Source organism: Montipora capricornis, chromosome 4, assembly GCF_036669925.1.
Source record: "Montipora capricornis isolate CH-2021 chromosome 4, ASM3666992v2, whole genome shotgun sequence".
Taxonomy (NCBI): Eukaryota; Metazoa; Cnidaria; class Anthozoa; order Scleractinia; family Acroporidae; genus Montipora; species Montipora capricornis.
In genome coordinates this window covers 3,133,965-3,154,380 of record NC_090886.1, presented here as the reverse complement: position 1 = coordinate 3,154,380, position 20,416 = coordinate 3,133,965, and the positions used below count along the sequence as shown (strand labels likewise).

Sequence of the window (20,416 nt, the reverse complement as noted above, 5' to 3'; positions counted from 1 at the left end):
AATAATGGATATCCAATAATTCAGTGAAGAATGACACATTCCCAAAATATCATTGTGTTTAAGTACAGAACTCCCAAACGTACAATATTATTTGTTGGTGAAAGTGTTCCACACAGGAGGTTTCCATTTCTGGCATATTGAGAATGGAGAAGTTTCTTTCTTTCAGAGTTGATATCTTCTTTATCTATGTCCACCTGCATCACTCAGAACAATGTTCAACCCTTTTTTGGCCCTAAGGGATTCCCCAAATCATCTGGCATTATCATCATTGATAAGTGTGTTCCATTATTTTGTTTCCCCTGGCAAAAAGGAGACCCTTAGAATGGTTGAATGACCATCCTGGCTGGAAAAGCCAGCTAATGGATTAAGAAAAGACTCTAGTTGATTGTTGTGTCTACAACCTTGTAGTAGGGACAAGGCAAAGCCATGATTTCCATCACTTTGTGTAAGTGTGTTTCCTCATTTTTGCTAAGGTGGTGCAAACTTAAAAAGGGAAACACCTGACCATTTGGTATCCATTGTTTTCACATTGGGACACAGCAGACAATAAGGTGTCCCTGGACAAAGATATGAAGGCAGTCTTGTCTGTGTCTTAAATGAGATGCTCATTGAAGGAGGAATGTGTTTTTTGTACATTCTGGAGTCTTCTAACATTATGGAGTTTTTAACACTTAAAAAAAGTAAGATTGAAGGAACACCAATGACAAACATGGTAATTATTCTAAAACAAAGTACTGTAATAAAGGAGTATACTGCACAAATACATTGTGGTCCTCTTCTTAAATGTTAAGCGGTTTAAAGGAAAACTGATAACAATTTTGCATGTGCAAGTACAAGTAAAAGAAGTTCACAAATTAAAATAAATAATACCTTAAATGAAACCAACCAGGTTTCCAAACGTAAAAACAATATTTTGATTGTAAGATGTATTATATGAAATAAAAGCAATGCAACAAAATAAACCAAAACACCATGTGTAAGAACTTCCAAATGCATATGCATGGAGGTCTACACACTGTGTGAGCAACCCAGCCAACTCTTAAAGCTACTGAAATCAACCTTTTTAGTATACTACGATTAAGAGAAGCAAGTCTGTGAAACATGAATGTACTTTTGAAAAGCATAAAGAAGCGTCGGTAAAGTTTGGATTACTTTTGGCTATCAGTTTCAAGGAGCAAGGATGGCACACAAGGAGCAAGGATGGCACAGTTGGTTAGTGCGCGACCTTGGTGCAAGAGGTCCTGAGTTCGATTCCCGGATCTCACATCCTTGTTTCGACTTCTTTCCTTTCCGTGTAGCTAAGTAGCTTTAAATACCCGTAAAACGGAGCACTGATGGAAAGGGGGGAGTAAACCATCGACCTCAGGTTTGTCAGTTGAATTACTGTTACGAGTTATCGATGTTAAATATGGTTGCTTTACTTTACTTTACTTTAGTTAGATCTGCTTTTTATTTTGACTCACTGGCTTGCATAGTCTTTGAAGCAACAAGCCATGGTAAATTAGCTTTGTTCTCATTGCAGAGACTGAATTGATTAAGCCTAACAAAGACGTGTTTCAATAAAATTTGAAGTTGCCCCTGGTTTGAGTAGAGTATACTAACTGTTGTCATTGTCAAAAATTAATGATTTAATCTTGTATATGGCAATTGAGGATTAATTTCACGCATATTTTCAAAGTTTTCACAAAACTGCGAAGCGACGAGGGCAATTTGGAAAATCATTAATCCTTAATTGCATGAGGGCACATTGCGATTATATGTTTATCACATAAAGAGCAAAATTTTTGAGGGAAGTCTGTTCAATGCTGCGACAATCAACATGCTCCCATTCGGTTAAAGTTCAATTCAATTAATCGTTGTTGTCAACTGAAATAGCGCTTAAAAATTAATGTATTTTATACCGGTAGTTTAATCTGGAAGAAGATTCTCTTGTAACTTCGCTTGCTCTGGATAAGCAACTGTTCACCAATCAGGATCACGTAATCATGCCCTCTTGATTAAGGAAAAATGCCCTCCATCTCAGCCAATCACCATTCAGTAATTATTTTGCCCCATATGTGATAAAGGGAAAAAAGAGTAGCTGACTTCTCTGAGTGAAGTAGTCAAGGCTTTTCCTCAGCCGTCTCTACTTATTGAAACCACTGAAATGTTAAGCTAGCTTTTGCAAACCAGTGTTATCTAGAGCATTTAATAACTATGTGGGCTTGTTGGCTGACATATTCCCAACACTAATGATATGGAAAGAGAGAAAGGATCCTCTCACTTATTGGGACAATTTTAAGCAATTGTCTCTCATAGCACCAGAAAAATAGGCAGGTACAAAAGTTGGAGTGGATCACCTTGGATAGAGGTAAAAAATATAAGGCCTCGAGAAATCAACCAAGCCCTAATCTTCAAGCTAACCTTTGTGAAATCAGGGCAAACGTCGAAAAGTTTTGGCTTACAAAACCGTGTTTCAGTCAATTCAAGATGAGCGATCCAATCTGATTCAGACGGACATTTTGTGCCTGCCTCCTGAAAAAAGTCAGGTGGCTCCACACGCAGACGTTCTTACGGCTTTGAAAAACCACTTCCGTTCAATGTCTGTTTGCCCACTATTTAAAGAAACCACTCAGCATTGACCAATTGTGTTGTGCATAGCCAATCACATGCTGCAAAAGAATGCCATACAAAACATGAGTTTACGCAAAACTGGCAAACAATCTCTGATTGGTCCATAATCCACGAATGGAAGTGGTTTTTTGTTTCAGCAGACGTTGGCAGGGGAGGAACACATGACAAAGCCCTGAGAACGTCTGCGTGGGAGGCTACGATAGGATTTGAACCCATGACCTCTGATCCCAACTGTGTGGCTAATCATAGCTCAGTTGGTAGTTGCACCAGCATAGCAGAGGTCATGGGTGGTTTGAATCCCGTTGGAGTCACCTGAATTTTTCAGGTGCTATGAGAGAGAATTTTTTTCATTGCTTAAAATTGTCCAGAGAAGTGTGAGGATTATTTCTCTCTTTCTTCTATAGCCTCAAACAACAACATGTTGAACCACACACCTTAAACTTGCACTAAAGTTAATATAAACATTGTAAGTCTTCTAATGATTCTAGTTTGATTGATAATACCCGAATTTATTGTTTATGTTAGGTATGTTTACTCAGTGACACTTGTCCCTACAACAACAATAATTATTATCATACAGATATATCAGTATGTGTCTGTGTGTGTGTGCATGTATAAATTATAAGAAAAACTGGTTTTCACTTGTGGACAGAGAATTATTATTATAGTAATTAGGAATCAAAAGTATTAAATCTAAAATTTGTTTATTGACTCACTACAACTAGAAAATTAACTAAAATAAACTATTTTCCTAAGAAACTCATAAAATTAATGTGGATTTAACAAAACCACATGGTGCTGTATCAAGAGATTTCATCTCCATAAAGGTATTAGTCTAAGAGTGCTAGTAACACTGTACACTGTCAGTAGTTTCCAGAAATGAGGCTAAGTCTACAAGAATGCTGCAACTTCACAAATTCATTTGTAATTGCTGAGTTTATACAACAACATTCCTATCAGGGTCACAGAATCCTATATTCTTTTGAAATCTAGGCGAAAGAGCTTAGATACACATGTGGCACTACACTTAAATTCCCAAAAGACATTTTAATGCATTGTTCTGTTGACCAACATGGCTGCATGGCTGCTATGAGGTCAGATGCAAACCATCAATAATTATTTATTCCTGCTCATCCACCAAGTGAATGGAAGGTCTCATTACATCAAAAGGTAAAATGTTCTCACATTTTGTGAAAACTAACTGTCATTCAATCAAATCAATCCTTTTGCAGTGTTTCTTACTTTGTTTTGCAGCCTTGCGTTACAAGAAATAAGAAGCTAAAATCCAGAAGCACTGTACAATGCTTGTAATAGTGAATCTTCCAAAAAGTAATAAAACAGGTTAAAGAAGTTTCTAATCTTTATAACATGGAAGGTTAAGCCTGTATACATAATTATGTACCTGTTACTAACCGAGTTTGAGGTCTGTACTGTGAAATTATGGACCTCTTTTTTCCCCATTGATTCATGGCGCTCATGCGAAGTTTATTATATCTCTGTGGTAATTCAGCCACATGGGAAAGGAAACTAGTCGAAATCAAGCAGAAGTTTCAACTGCCACAAAGATTGGCATGTCAAAATCCCAAAAACGAAGTCTTCTTGGCTGTTTGAAATAGTTGCTTGTAAGCTTGCAAGATTCAAACAGTTTTACAACTTAATGTCACAGAAACGACATGAAAAACTTGCTAGAGAATGATTAAATGTCGAAAATTAAAATTTAGCGGGCTGTACTGTAGAATACAGCCCGCTAAAACAAGATAAAAACGCACAAAAAGTGCTTGATTAGCTTAGCAGTCGCACCTCCAAAATGTTTTATTCACTGGGTAGCGCGGTGAACATAACACTAAATTCTTATATTCACCGCTGAAAATTATACTAAATACACTTAAATGACTACTTCCCTTAGGGCCTTTTCAAGGCCAATGAAACAAAATTAAGGAATTAACTCAACAAATCTTAAAAATCCTTCCTGGTGGGAGTCAGACCACTTGGCTATTTACAAGTGCAGCTGAGAAGTTGAAGCCAAAATTATACAGCACTACTCTGGTGCTTGTGGTCAGAGAGGGATTTGAACCAAGGAACTCCTTATTTAAATTCTCAAGCTGAAAATGCAAGCCATTCAATTTGCTGGATATGATCCACCTCTCACCTTGTTTTGTTGCACTGATTGACGAGAGTGAAAACTACAACATTCATTGGATTTTCAACTTCAGAGTCCCAAAGTTGTGTAAGCTTGGGAATTAAAAATCAGTTCATCTAGGACTTATTCCTTTGGTCTCCACCCATCAAATATGATCTTTTTGATCTTCTTACAATGAAATGAATTCATTCCAAGTGACTTCAGGTCTTCTTCATCCAAACTGACCAGCAGTCCACCATCCACTAAATTTTCAGCAAATACCTCAACAAACTCACCAAAATGGAAATGCCTCAATAGATCAGACACTTCTTTTACTGTCAGCTGTGAAAGATCATCAGGCACCTTAAATTCTTCCTCTTTTGGTTGAGTTACAGACTGTGTTCTCTTTGCAGCTGGCTTTGGTTTAATGGGAGGAGGTGGCCCCTTTTTAGGAATCCCTTGTGGATTAGGATCCGACATTTTATGGGCCTCTGATTTTGCTTTCCTCGGAGGAGCAACTGGTTCTTGGATGTGTGCAACAGTATCAACACTCTCAGGCCCCGGGGTGACTGCTACTGGAAGGTATACATAATCATCTTCATTACCTGTATTTTTCTCAGGATTTTCATTCAGATGTGTTCCTTGTGGATTGCCACCGGATGTCAAAGGTGCACAGTCACCCCCTTTTAATTCTGTGGTTCCAGTAGAAGGGGCTGACCAGTCTTCAATGTAAGTATATTCATGGTTGCTATCATCAGAGTCTGAAGTTTCCAAGCCATCTGTTGTTGGAACCTGGTCAGTCTGTGGCAGATCCTTTTCTGAAGAAGTACTGCCACGTGCAGGAAGAGGTGGTGGTGGCAAAACATCTTTGACATACTCGTACTCTCTAATGGTGTCCCTGGACGCATAAATGTTCTGAATCTCCATGTTCTCAATCTTTCCAAGGCTCACACCATCGTGGAACATGCGACAAATACGCACATAATCCTTGTCATCTGTCAAAGCGCCTTGAGCCACATTAATTCTGATTGGCAGATGCTTAGGGCAGCTCACCACTGTTCTCAAATCACCTTCTTTAGTCGTGCATATCACAGTGGCATCCTGGTAAACCTTTTCCAGAGACAGAACTCCAAGAGATGTGTTGAATACATGCTCGCTGGACCTTTTGGTTATAGATGGCGGATCAGTAAACTGAAAATACAAAGGCAGCTTAGGCGATGAAGATACAACTTCTTTCAAGTAATATTCACGCCCATCGAGTAGGGCTTGAAAGCCGGCTGATACGCTTAAGGGTAATCGGATAGGAGTGCGTTCTTCATTATGAAACAGAACACAATCCTCCTTCCCCCCAAGACCGTATTCAACATTGATTACTTCCAACTTATCACCAGGATTTACACACACTGAATCGTCGTTCAGACTGTAGTAGCCTTGAGTAACTCGCACAAACTTAATCGGAATGTTATTTATTTCTTCCACCGTTTCAGAAATTCCTCGAAAGTCTTGAGGACGAAGTTCGACTTTTTGTGAACAGTTCAAAGGAATGGTCAACTCTCGCTTTCTTCTGTCACGGGCTAAGACTTTGTCTGTAGTTTTTACACAGTGTAATGTCAGTATTTGCTCGGCTCCAATGCAAGAATCTTCCGTTGGACCGTAGTAACCTTCTGTTACTCTAACTATTTGAGGGAGAGGAAACCGATCGACGAATTCGAACAACGTGTACTCGATGTCACTCCAGCTTAGATTGTCAAGAATCGGATCTTTGCCTTTTGCCGTAGCCATGTTAGTTTCTTTCTTTCAGGCCTTGGAGTCGCTAGGTTTCATTAAGACACCCCTTCAGCGTGCTTTCATGCTAAAACTGTCACTTATTTTTCACAGATTCCACCGTTCTGCACTCGTTGTTTCCTGTATGCCAGCGGTGATACTTCTGAGGCGGGATATGTACTGTAAGGATTCGCTAACAAGTCGTTTCGCTCACACCCAGGAAGTCGTTTCGCTAACGTGTTTGGTTGTTTCGCTAACGTTTTTAGTTGTTTCGCTAAAGTCCTCAAAAGATGCCATCCAGACTACTGATTTATCTAATTCATATAACGTACCTTTTGCGTGACCATGTGCAATATATCAGCAAGTCAACCGAGATTATATTAACTCTGATACCTTTCAGGTATTCCGAGGGATAGGCATTAACTATGTTGCTAATTTTCTTGGCCGTCGAGGACATTATAGGATCTTGTAGAGGGGTGTAAAAGTTTGTATCACAGACTTGTACGTTGCCTTCTCGGATTTGGTCTTGCGTATCCATGACGACTGTTGTAGTCCCCTTATCAGCTTTTTTAATGTTCACCTTTTTATTTGCGCGTGGTGCGGATTGTGCTTGTCGTTCTTGTGCTGACAAATTGTCTTTCGCATTGCTAAAGGATATTGTAAAGCAATTTCTAGCTTAGTGCGTTCCAGGCAGCTTTTAAGGACGTTCGCGCCTATTGCTACTGCGCATCCTCACAGCGTACGCAAATTCACATGCCACGTCATGCATCGAGCGCGTGCGCTAAGTACTAAAATGAACAATGACAGGGCAGATGGCCATTGCTATAGCTTTGCTTGGATTTAACGATCTTGGATGTTCGGTGACCCCTACTTTTCTTTTCAGAAACAGATTTTATTGCGGCTGCAAGGCGCATGAAACTATGGTCGCTAAATGCGAACTTGTTCTTTAAGGAACGTGAACAGTTAACTAAATTCACTTGATGGGTCCACTTAAACAAAGTTTGGAAGAGAGCATTTCACTTCAAAGATGCAATTGCAATATTTTTGGGCTTACAGACACTGTGGCCTTATTCGCTTAAGAAACCGGATTTTTTCAGATTTAGGGTGTTCTTCCGGGCAAGTTCTCTCCAAAACGAAGTCGGTGATCCCCCATTTTTTTATTATTTTATTTCTGACATCACAAACTCATCATCTTTCAATGGTAAAATTTGCAGAAAAAAATCAATGTTAGAAAATTTTCGCGCGAATGTCGTTAAGTGCCCCAGAAGGTTGTAGTGGTAGGTGCCACGTTGATTTGACATGGACGGGTGAGGGTTGCTTTCACGGTCATCGAGATACTGGTTTTGGGGGAGTGGGGATAAATTTCAAGCCCTTTGATAGCAAAGTTTTGTCATTTTCAGTAAGAGATATATTCGATAGATTTTTGATGAATCTATCGTTATTTCTTTTGCACTGAATTATATTTGCTTTGCGTTTGAGAGGTCGCTTTTTATTTTTGCTATCAGGGGTCACGCAGGGTTGAGCGGTAGTGGTCCGGTCCGGGAACATTTGGTCCGGCTGTTTCTTGAGATTAGATCGAAATTTGTCTCAGTGTCTGCGCTGGAGTTCTTTTCTAGCTACCGGATCAGGAGCTGAAGGAGTTCTTGTTCTGCGGCCTTTTGGCAGATTTTGTTGAACGCCGTAGTGAACTGCTCGTCGGGTCTGACGAATGGCCTTGGCCGGCACTGGAGACCCACTGTCGACGAAATCATCGTTCACGTTGGTCATGGTGTTTCTGATAGGTTCGCTGCAGAGAACGTTGTATCAGGTTGCAAGACCGGTTTTGGAATACAGAGTGGATTCCTTCTTCAGTTGCTTGCTCTAATCGGGGAGAGCAAGTTTAAACCAAATGTTCGTTGAAGGTGATTCTTATATAGTCCTGTGGGTGGCGTCCCTCGTCTTAAACGACCAATAAGATGACAAGGAATTTCGACCCGTTTCGCATCGTTTGGTTAGTTGAAGCCAAGCCGTATGCAAATTTGAGAATCGAAAGGTGTCAACTCGGTGCGTTGAATTGAAAACAGTGTGTTCAGCTAGCGCACGCCCATTGTTGTAAATAAACGACTAACAAAAGAATATAGTGACCTTCGACCGGATCGAAATCCCTGACTTCCCATTTGTTAATTCTCGTAATGGTCGTCTCTTCAGGCCTGACACTCCAGCTGAAAGCAGCCAAATTTACTTAGAGCAACCAAACACGTTAGCGAATCGACTTCGTTTGTTAGCGAACCGTCCCGGGTTGCTTGAAGCATGGTTAGCGCTAACCAGCGTTAAATACCATGGAAACTTATAGGTTTCGATACCTCTTAACTTGAAGACGCACATGATGTAACAAAAGCTTTAGGGGTCTATAGGGATTTAGAATTCTGATTAGGTAATGTTTCACGAATTTTTGTTCTATTGTTTTACGTCATGTGTGCATGTCTTCTACACGAAGTTAAAGCCCTAACCTAAACCAAACTTCGAGCAACCGGCCCCTGGGCGTTAGCGAAACAACCAAAGGCGGTTGTTAGCGAACTGGACGTAGGCGAAACGACTCGTTAGCGAAAAGACCTGGTACCACTGTAAGAGTGGGCACTTGTGGCCCTCTTATATTTGACTGTCACGCAACACATCGTCCGGAAAAATTTCGTTAACGACCCAGGCCCAGAAAAATTACAGAATTAGCCTAAAGGGAAATTTGAAACAGACTAATAAATTGCATGATTTTTACACGGATGTTTTCTAAAGCAGTAAAATATTAACGCCCATTACTAGTGACGCGTGACGTCGTGACGTCCGGTGAAAGTGATCTTTTCACCACTGGCTTTATCTTCGATCTTACGCTGGATAAACAGAGACGTCTGACCTTCTGGTTCCACATGGAAGATGGACTGGCTAATGATACTTTTGTCTCCCTTCGTCGTGGTTTTCGTTTATCCTGTAATCTTTCTTATCATGATGTACGGCAGTGCCGTTTTCTTGTACGTTTATCGTCACAGAAGGCTCCAAATCTACGATGCCTACGTAGGAAATTTTTGGGACGGCGCACAACAAATGGTAGCGGCCTTTTTTGATGCGCATGGAACGCTTTGGCACGGTGAGTGATTTTCCAGGCCAGAAAACTCGCGGATAATGAATTAGGGAGCTTAACCAATGTGAGAAGAAGTGGAGGTTCAGTCTGCTTGCTTTTTCACGCGATGGTTAACTGTTGCGCTATGCTCTTGATGAAGTTTTTTTTTTTAAGACTGGGAATTTAATGCACGAGCAATGGCTAAAATATTTATCACGTCGAACTCTTGAAGAGAGGAAGGTCACTTGCTGCGTAATTTAGTTCCACATGCAAACTTGCAATTGTGCGCGTGCGGCAACACTGCGCGCCTAATTTACAAATATCAGCTTATATAATTTTCCTTCCTTCACTACCGCAAATTTTTTTCTTACGTATACAATCTAAGGAATTTTTAAACTAAAGCTTATTTATTAAAAGTCGATCAGCCGAAAGCAACTGATTCTTGTTTTGTTTTCACAAAACACCCTTCTTTGCATGAGGCAATCCTCCGTGTGTGAGCCCAGAAATTGTATATTACAGGAAATCCTCGAATGTCACTTAGCAGATTTTGCCATCTTCGCATCACGTATCTCATTGCTGCTCATTGTTGCTTCTAGAACAGAAAAGAAGGAGTTCATCTAGTTTCTTGAAAAGTAGATTGAAAATTCTTTGTTTTCGATTTTACTAATTCATGATCAATGGATCGTTATCAGAAAAAGAAAAACCGGAAAACTAACAATGCTTTCTACGTATCTTAAATCCTGCACATCTATCCGGATCTAGACTGGATTGACAGGATATGTAACTCTTTTGTTTGAACTAAAGATCGAGAGAGAATGGGAAAGAGGGAGAAAGTGAGGAATCTGGGGATGAGTGAAGCTATGGGAGTGGAGAGGGGCTTGGGGTCACATTTCAATCTCGGCATTCTTTGCATCTCGTAGGCTCGATATCCGCCGCTCACTCGAGTTCGGGTAAAAGCGGCTGGTAATCGAGCCTATGCATCTCGTAGACGAGTTCACGCCCTTGAGTGCATTATGGGTAATCAGGGCAAGATCACGAGAAATTCAAAGGTTTGTAAGGAAGTTCAAAACGATGAAAAGAACTCATGACATGCAATTTTGGGTTTTTCATTTTCCAAAACATGCGCTCAAAGGTGCAGCAGAATAAATTTAGAGAGAACGGCTATTGTAGAAATTATTTTATCAAAAGGAGTTTCTGCCATACATTTCTTGTATCTTGTAATTCCAAAGGCACAAAATTACAGAGATTGGAGACAAAAAAAGCAATGTTTAGGAATTCCAAAGAACGGATACCAAGTCTAGTTCATCTCAGTTGTGAACATGAACTTATTTGTTTGGTTTATGAAGGCAAAAGTCGATTTAGTAGAGTCACATACACTATATTTTTGCTTTGAATTTCCATGCAAACCTTTGAATTTCCCGCCATGTTGCCCTGATTACCCATGATGCAATCAAGAGCGTGAACTCGTCTATTATTCGAAAATGATGACTTTAGAAATATTAAACATGGATTGAAAACCAATCGAAGTCTGACGTATCCTTTCCTACTAAATCAGGACCAGATTTCAGGTTTTGCAAAATGTTACCAAAGGCAGCAAAGCTTGGCTGGTCGTTCATATACCGGATCTGAAATGTCTACGAAACAAAAAGCAATGCGAATATAACAATACCAAATTATCAAGGCCTAATAACAACGGTTCTTTTGTCCTCCGCCATTTTAGTCCAGTATATCTCCGCCATTTTAGTCCAGTATATGAAAGTCTACTCTCAAAAATATCAATTTGTATGTAAAATAATGCCATCCTTCTCAGTAAAAGCCAACTATATATGTTCTCTTCATTCTCTAGGTTATGAACTGATTGGAGTTGATAAATTGCCAGATGATGGCCCTGCATTACTAATATATTACCACGGAGCAATACCGCTGGACATGTATTACATTCTTGCAAGACTTTTACTAGTTAAAAAGAGAAGGCTCAGAAATGTAGCAGCTACATTTTTGTTTCAGATACCAGGTTGGTATTATTTAGAAATCCTTTGTGATTGAGTTAATAAGTTTTAAAAAGTCATCAAATTATTCAAATAATTTTAATTGATGTCTTTTACCAGTGGTAATGATGATGATGATAATGAAAATGATAGCGATTACCTCAAAACTAAGAATAAACTGCTCAAGAAAACTGCAATCGACTGCTAACTCAATGTTGTACCCAATTATTGAAAACGCTCTTAAAATTATATAATGTTTTGTTCTAATCCATGTACATGTAGTTAAATTCATTATGGGCAAATACAATACACAAAGAATCTTAACCCAGGTAGATTTGAATTGGGTACAACACTGAGCTAGTTGATTTGGTTTATAATTTCAACTTTTAGATCAAGTTTTTGAAGTGAAGGTTTATACGTCATCATTATTCTTTCTTTAAGGAATTCAGTTGCTTCTTGAAGTATGTGGAGCTGTAGAAGGACGTTCCAGGAAACAGTGTGTAGATATCCTAAAGGTTTGCCTTATTGGAGATTGTCACCTCCATTATGAAATAATTAAACCATAACAATTTGTCACTGAGCTTACCAATTTTCAGAGTCAACTCTGAGTCAGTCAAGTTACTGAGTCCATGATCGTATGAACCCCAAACCCTCAATAACAATGCCCACAGCATTCTATTTGAGGACAGAACTGAAGTGATATTTGAACTCATTATGATAACAACCGAGAGTTGACCTGTTGGGTTAAACAATGCAATTTCACAAACACAACCAAAATAATTTAGCTAGCTAATTACTTTCCCCCTTTCCTTCTCTATTGCCAATGCTGGTCACTGTTGCATGGGTATCTTGACTCCTGATTGGTGTGAAAGGTCATGTCTAAGTGCAAGATCCACCAGGGTTAACCTGGTGGACATGCCTCCAGGACAATATCTTACAGGCACCCAATCTTCATTCAGATATACAATGCAGCTAACAGGCCTTCAATGAAAAAATGTTTAATGTTGTACTTAGCAATTCTTGTAATCAGATCTGTCACAGCAAAGCTGACAGTGAGTGCTATAAATTTTGTTATGCAATTTCCATACAGATCTGTTTGAATTGGAAACCAGCTGACGCATTTGAAATGGGGCTGCCTAATGTGCGAGCCAGCGAGTCACATTGCGAGCCATGCGAGTCATGCGAGCCAGGGTGCGAGCCAGTCGAGTCACCGTTTTAACGTGAAAAATAATCAAATAATGGAACTGCAGCAAGTACCGTCCAAATAATCATATTCAGCGACATTGTACAGCTATTTGTACAGCAGAAAACCTGTTGGCCGTAAAGGTCGCCGCTCGCACGCAAAGCTGTCACGCTCTCCCTCTTTCATCGATACATTTGGTGCGTAGTATCGCTTTATATTTTTACTTGTTTGTATTTTTGGACTCACCCCACGGGCTCGTGAAAATACGACACAACTTGTAAAAACATACCGCGATACTTAACACCAAAACACCTAATAAGATCTAAAACGCTGTATTCTTTTACAACATGATAGGAGTTACACTAACTGCAAGTAGCGACGGTTTTAATTTCATAGACGAGTATTTATAAATATATATTATTAGTTTTTAAGATCTTGAATATTATTTATTGAAAGGAGTGCAAATTTCGAAGAAACCTACAGTAAGATGCATGTTGACAGCTTAACGATACTTGTCTCATTTGCATAATCAAGGTTCAGATAACATCAATACTGTATAGATTTCATAACACCATCAAAGTCACGCATTCTCTGTAGTCTTTACAGCACGGTGGAGACAGAGACGTTCTTTTTTTGTTCTTTGTGTTCTTGTTATTGTTGCTGCTGCTCACAGCAGTGAGACTCGGTGGCTTGCTCGCTCACACAGTGGCTCGCACCCTGGCTCGCATGGCTCGCACACTGGCTCGCACCCTGGCTCCCACAATGGCTCGCACCCTGGCTCGCATAACTCGCACCCTGGCTCGCATGACTCGCATGGCTCGCTGGCTCACACATTAGTAAAACTCATTTGAAATGATTTGCTTACAGAATGCGCAGAAAAAATTATTGTATCGTTACACCTTTATAAGGGTTGCTCAAATTCAGTGGAAAGAAGTTGTGCTATGTTCAAAATAAAATAATATTAATATTGTTAATTTAATTTACCTTTTTAGAATGGTGAATGGTTGGCCATTTCTCCAGGAGGTGTAAGGGAGGCTTTATTCTCTGATGAATTTTACACCATGATTTGGAATGGAAGGCGTGGATTTGCCAAAGTGGCACTTGAAGCCAAAGTGGTGAGTGGGTGGGGGTCCAGAGATTACTGAGAGTGAGCTTCACTCATTGAATTCCCCCCCCCCCCCCCTCCATTGATGAGTACGATTGTCTGGCTTTAGACAAAATAAAATCCTCAGTGAGTGATTAACCCATTGACTCCCAGGGGCTCCCCATTGACAAGTAAAATCTTACGGCCGGTTTAGGCCGGTTTGGACGTCAAAGGGTTAAAAATGGCAAAGCTCAACTGAGTAAAATTTGAAATTTTGCCTACACTACAAATGGGAGGCAGTCGCAGACAACTGTGTTGATACATGGGGCTTCAGGTCGGCCAGTACCCTAAACATAACTTTATTCTCACAAACATTGCATGATCACACAATGCTACCTAGGGCACAATACAGAAATGCATCTCCCAAGATAAATAACAGGGAAAAGATTGTGGCACTGACAGATACAAAAACCCAAAATCAGTGTGGCAAAAGGGAACATACAAATGTATACCCCACCTGCTGCCGTGCCGCTTACTCTGGAGGCTGAGTTATAATGACAAGCCTGCAGAAACTATTAATATATACATTCACATATGAAACAAAAAACTTGGAAGCTAAATGAGTGCTGACCTAGACTGATTTAAATTCACAAATTATGAACCACCTTAACCCATTGACTCCTGGGGGTTCCCCATTGACGAGTAAAATTGTCTGGTGTTAGACAGAGTAAAATACCGGTTTTGGTTGGTTCAGGCATCCAAGGGTTAATGGGGACATTCTTACTCTAACCCAGATCTTGTGTCCATGCTGGCAAAGTGATTATTTCTGTGAGATCTAAAGACTGAGCTAAAACCAGTGTACCATACAAGGCTGGGAAATTCACAGTCTGTGAGGTTTGCTTTTTAAACTAAACATAGGAGAGATGTCTCCAAGACCAACACATTCTTTTGTTCTTTTAGCCTATTTATCCAATATACACTCAAAACATTAGAGAGGCTATTCGTTCTGTCCAGCTAGGGCGCAGTAAGTAATAATTCATTGGATGTCATGTTATCTTTTTTCCTTCTGATTGCGGCAAATTTTACTTTAAGCTGCAGCTGTCAGCTTTTAAAAGTTAAGTTTTTGTTTTGTTTTGTAATCTTGTTGCAGAATGGTTTCGCAAGTTGTATGAGCTGACAAAAATACCATTAGTACCTCTATATGGTGGATTTCCAGTCAAGTTAAGGTTAGAAATTATGTCCAGATTATATTCTTTTTATTTGTTTGCATAGTGTGCAGCAAAGTCATATTAATATCTAGATAATGTATTTAGTGCCTTCCCTATAATTGCCCCAGTGCATAGCTCTTGTTTTGTTAACTGACTAAGTATATACCTGGCATGCATATGGTATGTTTCTATCACAGAAGGTAAATTAGAAAATGGTGATATTGAAAAAGTAGGTGACTTACAGGTTATAGTCTCACTTTGTACATGTAAGCATTTAAAGTTGGTGTGTTCTACTGTGCTCAATGCATGGTGTTGCTACCGGTATGTCAGTATTGATCACATTAAGCCCTTCTCTCCTGCCAGACGGCACATGACCTTGAAGTGTGTAACTTGCAACTCTTTTCCTTGGAACAATGCTACGGATTTTAGGACACTAAGCTAATTTTATGCCCAAATATGGACAAAAATAGAATCGCTGCACACGCGGGAAAATTCGCGAGCTACGTTACGTCCAAATAAGGATTATTTTTAAACTAAAAAAATCCCAGCTCTGAACTAGAGTTAAATGCTTCAAGATATCATGAGCTTCTGCTCCTACATGTACCAATAGTAATGCCAGAGTACATATATCCTCGTTAACCCTTTCCCCAAAGAGTGACACTTCCAGATTGTACTCTGTCTAATCCCAGACCATTATTTTTTCGTTGTCTATGGGGGCTGGTTAAGGGGTTAAGGCACTGATTGGCTGTTCACTGGTTGGAACCCTGAACTATCTTGTAAGAGGCGTTAAGTTCAACTGTGGCTGGATTAGCGCTCTAAGTTCACTTGTGTTCAGAGATGCACCTAATTAGATGCACACCCAATTCAGTTGACATCCAACACAAAGTGTTGTATTCTGTAAGTCTAAGCCTTTGTTACCTATTTCTGACAATAAGGTAACGGTAAAGGTCAGTGTTATTTTTAGCTTAGGGTAAATGCAGCTGTTTACCCTCACTTGAGGAGCAACGTTTGGGCGACACTTTTGTGACGTTAATTGTCTGTATTGCGAGACAGGAGTGATGCTGAAGTTGGGGAGGAGAGCAAGGGGACACTTTGTGACGCTTATTGAAATCTGTGTGCATCTCATTAGGGCCTGGGGGTTGTTTCTCGAAAGTCCCGAAACTTTACGGGCCATTTTTGGGTGTCACAATTCCCTTTGTAACTCAAGAAAGGAGAAAATTCGTCAAACTTTACAGTTATTTTTCTTTTTGTTAACTTGAGAACATGTTAAAAGATCGGCTTTCCAAAACAAGCGGTTGGCAATTTCACAGATCTATGGCTTTTCAGGCCCGAAAAGTTTACGGGACTTTCGAGAAACAGGCCCCAGGTTATTACCTCTCCTGCCTTAACCCATTGACTCCTGGGGATTCCCCATTGATGAGTAAAATCGTCTGGCATTAGACAGAGTAAAATACTAAGGATGGCCGGTTTAGGGGTGAAAGGGTTAATAAAGTAATTTTTAATAATTTAGCATTATTGTAAATTGTATCTAAGTCTTTACACAAGTACCAAGAGAAGTGCAGTCTTTGCTATCACGTCAGTCTGAAAATATAAGGATGATTAACAACCCGTCTCTAATTCTTTAGCCTGCATGACAGATGTATCTTTCTGATTGTCCCAGTCTCCTAATTTTTGTGGTTTAGTGAACACCCCAAACAGTGTTTGCAAAGGGTAGGGCACAGAGTTTGTAGATTTGTCATTTGGCCTGACAGTACTTCACAGTGGACCCTTAAAGTCCTTTCGTCTTTCTCTTTGCCTCCATGTGCAGAACACTTCACAACAGTTATGAAAAACATCTTTTTGGTTGATATTGGGATAGATAGAACTTTTCTTGTGACATTTTTAGAACCTTTATTGGAGAGCCAGTCTGTTATGATGCCAAGATGTCATGTGACGAACTTGCGGGAAAGGTAATTGTGCTGTAATATGTTCCTTTCCCCTCCCCCCAGCCTCCCCCACTCGCTGTTCTGTTTATCTAACATAGCACAGCTACTTGTACTTATTATTATATTAATATTGCCTGTGTGATCAAGCTCTTTTCCATCTTACTGAAACTTTTTTTGGAGAGAGTAGAAGGAAATACATGTGACAATGGTAGATGCTGAGTTTATTATTTACATTGTTAATTGTCCTTTATGCTTTGCTAAATAATAAAAACGTTTTCTGTCTTTTCATGTTGCTGTTCAGTTCTGCAGTGATAGGCCACAGTCTGAGAATGGAAAACTTGATAAAATTTTCTTACTGTATCTTTAAGACTCCTTTATTCTGTTATTGAAGAAATGCATGACATTATGTAGTGGCATCTGTTACTGTATCATCTAGGTAAATATATATAAAAGTTTTAAAACATGTCACGATGACAATGTTTGCCAGCAGCTAGAATAATATTGAACATTGACAACACTGTTTTAACAAGAAAATTATTACTCCTGCGGGGCAAATTCCTATTTCAAAAATAGTCTTAACCGCGAATGTAACATTTCATTTACTTCAATCTTACAGGTTCAACTGGAAATCCAAGAAATGATTTTAAAACATCAGCAGCTCCCTGGAAGTATAATGGTAGCTTTGGAAGAAAGATGGCAGCCAACTAAATGTTATTGAAACTTGAATTAATTTTATCATAAAATCAAACTTGATTTCACTAAATGTAAAATGTTATTTTATATTCTGATGATAGGAAAACTCTCACCTTCACAATGAGCTTATTTAACAATAAATTATAATAATATTAATATTATTATTATCAATCACTGTTATTATATATATTATATATAAATTACTTGTAGTTAGTCATTTTGTATTTACGCCAGACAAGCTAAGACAGGCATTGCACCAGAAAGTTACCCTTCAAAGGTATATACCTGACCCCTTAAATCAAATACAAAGACTGGTATTGACTGAGGTCCCATGATTTATGAGTCAAATGAGTCGTGCGTCAATGAGACTCACAGTCAATATAGCAATAATTTGTTGATTAAGCCTAAGCCCTCGTTTCAGTGATTAGGCCTAAGCACTCTCTGAAATTTTAGCTTTCATTTTATGGTTAGGGTGACTGCACTAACTCATTGACTCATTGACTCATGACTCATTGGTTCATTGATTCATTGATTCATTGACTCATAAATACTTGATGCTCTGACTTATTCCTGCTCAACCCCTTCTAAAGAGCTGCATGCATAATTTTCCTCAGAAATTTTTGTACTTCAAAGAAAAGGGCACAATTTAGAAATACAATGAAATGACATGAAATTTTTCTGTTTCGATCACTTTGCTCTGACATGCCACAGTTCTTTGCAAAAACAAAGCTCATAATTTTGAAGAATGTCGGTGAAATCAATTCAAAAAATTTGAAGACTAAACGTTTAGCAATAATAATTCTTATTTTAATTGCTAAACTTTTGACTCTCATTATTAATATTTATTATAGTCCAATCATAAACAATTAAGACTGTGAATGAATAAAAAACTAACTTAGACCTTTTTTTTAAATTTACTTAATACAGGAGCCCATCTCCTGCTAAATATGAATATTAAATCACATGTACAAATGTTATTAAAGTTGATGGTTTTATGCCATGGTTCTTTGCAGAAATAAATAATTTATTTAAAACTTGACAGCTGACAAAATGATTACCAAATACTTAAAATGTGAAATCCAAAATTGAAGCCAAATCTTGAGCCAAAATTGAAGTAACTGTAATACAGTATTTTCTAAAACAAGGAGTTTATGGCAAACATGAAGGTATCCCTGACAACATTAACAATTTTGTGATGTTCATGTGAACAACAAAAAGTAAAATGTTTGTAAACCAATATTAGATATCTTCTGTGTACAATATTAATTTTATGGAATGTATGCCCTCAACATACTAGTCCATGGGCCAGGAGACGAAACCCCCCCCCCCCCCAACCCACCACAGGGACCTCCCCATTGGGAACCCCCCATTGGGAACCCACCACAGGGCACCCAATTTCATGTACATCTCTCGCTAATAAGACCTCAGAAGGTCTCAGGAGCCATTCTCCACATGTTCAAAAGCAGTCGAGCATCACTACTATTCTCGATCATAGTTACATGCAAAATTTCCCGGGGGGGGGGGGGGGGAGGGGGGTCCATCTCCTGGCCCATGGGCTATATGGTGGAAGGGCCAAAACAAAACGATTTCCCATATGAATAGAATTTCATTTCAGAAGATGGGTTGTCAGGCTGTTTGAATTAAATGGAAAATAAGGGAAATGTTGAATCTTCTAAGTAACCTTCGTTTGTTTTTACTTGCAATTGGGTGGCTCAGGCGAAGTCAACAAATAGGGTGGGGATTTTTGCAAGCAGCTGGCTACATTGTCGCTTAATTAAGCCTTGGGTTTTATTTATACTAGAGTGAGCTAAAATGTTAATATTATGGTATTCGTATCATAATTTGCATCATGTACTACCAAAGTTTATCTGACTACAGTCATTGTCACCTGAGTTAGGACAATGTGTGATCCATGATTTAGTTGTGGGGAGGAATCTGTTGATTTACAAAAGAGAAAAAGAAATTGTCCATGTTACTGTTCTTAACATAATAATAATAATAATAATAATAATAGGGTTATTTTTCCAGTATCATTGAACATTCTATTGACAGGATTATAAATAAAATTGCTTTAAAATGTGATGCATTTATCTGTACTATGTTGCCTTGCTAAACCAAACTGGAGGTTTCTTTTAAGTAAACCATTTTCCTTGGTTATACATATTCTAGAGAATAATATACTTGGTCCAAAACCAGTCACGCCAAAATGCAAACTACAGACTGTGCAGACCAGGGGTAAAATATGGTGTTACCCTCACTATTATTCAGAGCTAACCGTAAACAGGCTATCCTGATCAGGCTAACCAGATTGAAAGTCAGGCTAACCGAATTTTTATTTTACGGACGGTCTGCACAGTCTGCAGTCTGCATTTTTCAGTGTCCAGTCCAAACCACAGGGAACATGGGGTCACAAGTGCCACTAATAGAAATGATTTAAATGGCTGATTCACTTGAGTTTGATGATGAAAGGTTTATTACAATCTATCAGTTCCCTTGGGGGAACCATATAACAACCTCTGGCTGGTTATGAGCAGGAAATCAGCCAATCATGAACTTCCAGCTCTTCTCTGCAGTTTCTGAAATTTGAAACAGCAGCGGTTCCAAATGGCCGCAAATTACAGTGGAACCGCGCGTATCTGCAAACTTGCAAGAGAAATCACAGCCTTTGGGCAGGAGAATGCCCTCTAGTTCTGCGGCGCCTGCAAGGACAAAATATCTTCTCTGAAATGTTTAGGGTCTATGAGCTGA

The 20,416-nt window shown here is 39.2% G+C and overlaps 2 protein-coding genes across 2 annotated transcripts; one reads left to right on the top strand and one right to left on the bottom strand.

Moving 5' to 3' along the window:
- Nucleotides 1-3,098: 3,098 nt before the first annotated feature.
- LOC138045214 (uncharacterized) lies at nucleotides 3,099-6,665 on the bottom strand. The gene has a single exon (XM_068891627.1). The coding sequence runs from the start codon at nucleotides 6,512-6,514 to the stop codon at nucleotides 4,877-4,879; it is 1,638 nt and encodes a 545-aa protein (XP_068747728.1). The 5' UTR covers nucleotides 6,515-6,665; the 3' UTR covers nucleotides 3,099-4,876.
- Nucleotides 6,666-9,353: 2,688 nt separating this feature from the next.
- On the top strand, nucleotides 9,354-18,912 carry LOC138045195 (DGAT1/2-independent enzyme synthesizing storage lipids-like). The gene is made up of 8 exons (XM_068891609.1): nucleotides 9,354-9,614; nucleotides 11,434-11,601; nucleotides 12,017-12,090; nucleotides 13,751-13,873; nucleotides 14,803-14,866; nucleotides 14,993-15,068; nucleotides 16,936-16,999; nucleotides 17,592-18,912. The coding sequence occupies exons 1-8, from the start codon at nucleotides 9,404-9,406 to the stop codon at nucleotides 17,691-17,693; spliced, it is 882 nt and encodes a 293-aa protein (XP_068747710.1). The 5' UTR covers nucleotides 9,354-9,403; the 3' UTR covers nucleotides 17,694-18,912.
- The last annotated feature ends 1,504 nt before the right edge of the window (nucleotides 18,913-20,416 follow it).

Bases quoted from the DNA above. Each gene is read 5' to 3' on its own strand.
- LOC138045195 (XM_068891609.1), top strand. From the start codon at position 9,404: ATGGACTGGCTAATGATACTTTTGTCTCCCTTCGTCGTGGTTTTCGTT. The intron at 13,874-14,802 runs GTGAGTGGGTGG...TTGTTCTTTTAG, and splicing joins TGGCACTTGAAGCCAAAGTG to CCTATTTATCCAATATACAC. The intron at 15,069-16,935 runs GTTAGAAATTAT...TGACATTTTTAG, and splicing joins GGATTTCCAGTCAAGTTAAG to AACCTTTATTGGAGAGCCAG.
- LOC138045214 (XM_068891627.1), bottom strand. From the start codon at position 6,514: ATGGCTACGGCAAAAGGCAAAGATCCGATTCTTGACAATCTAAGCTGG.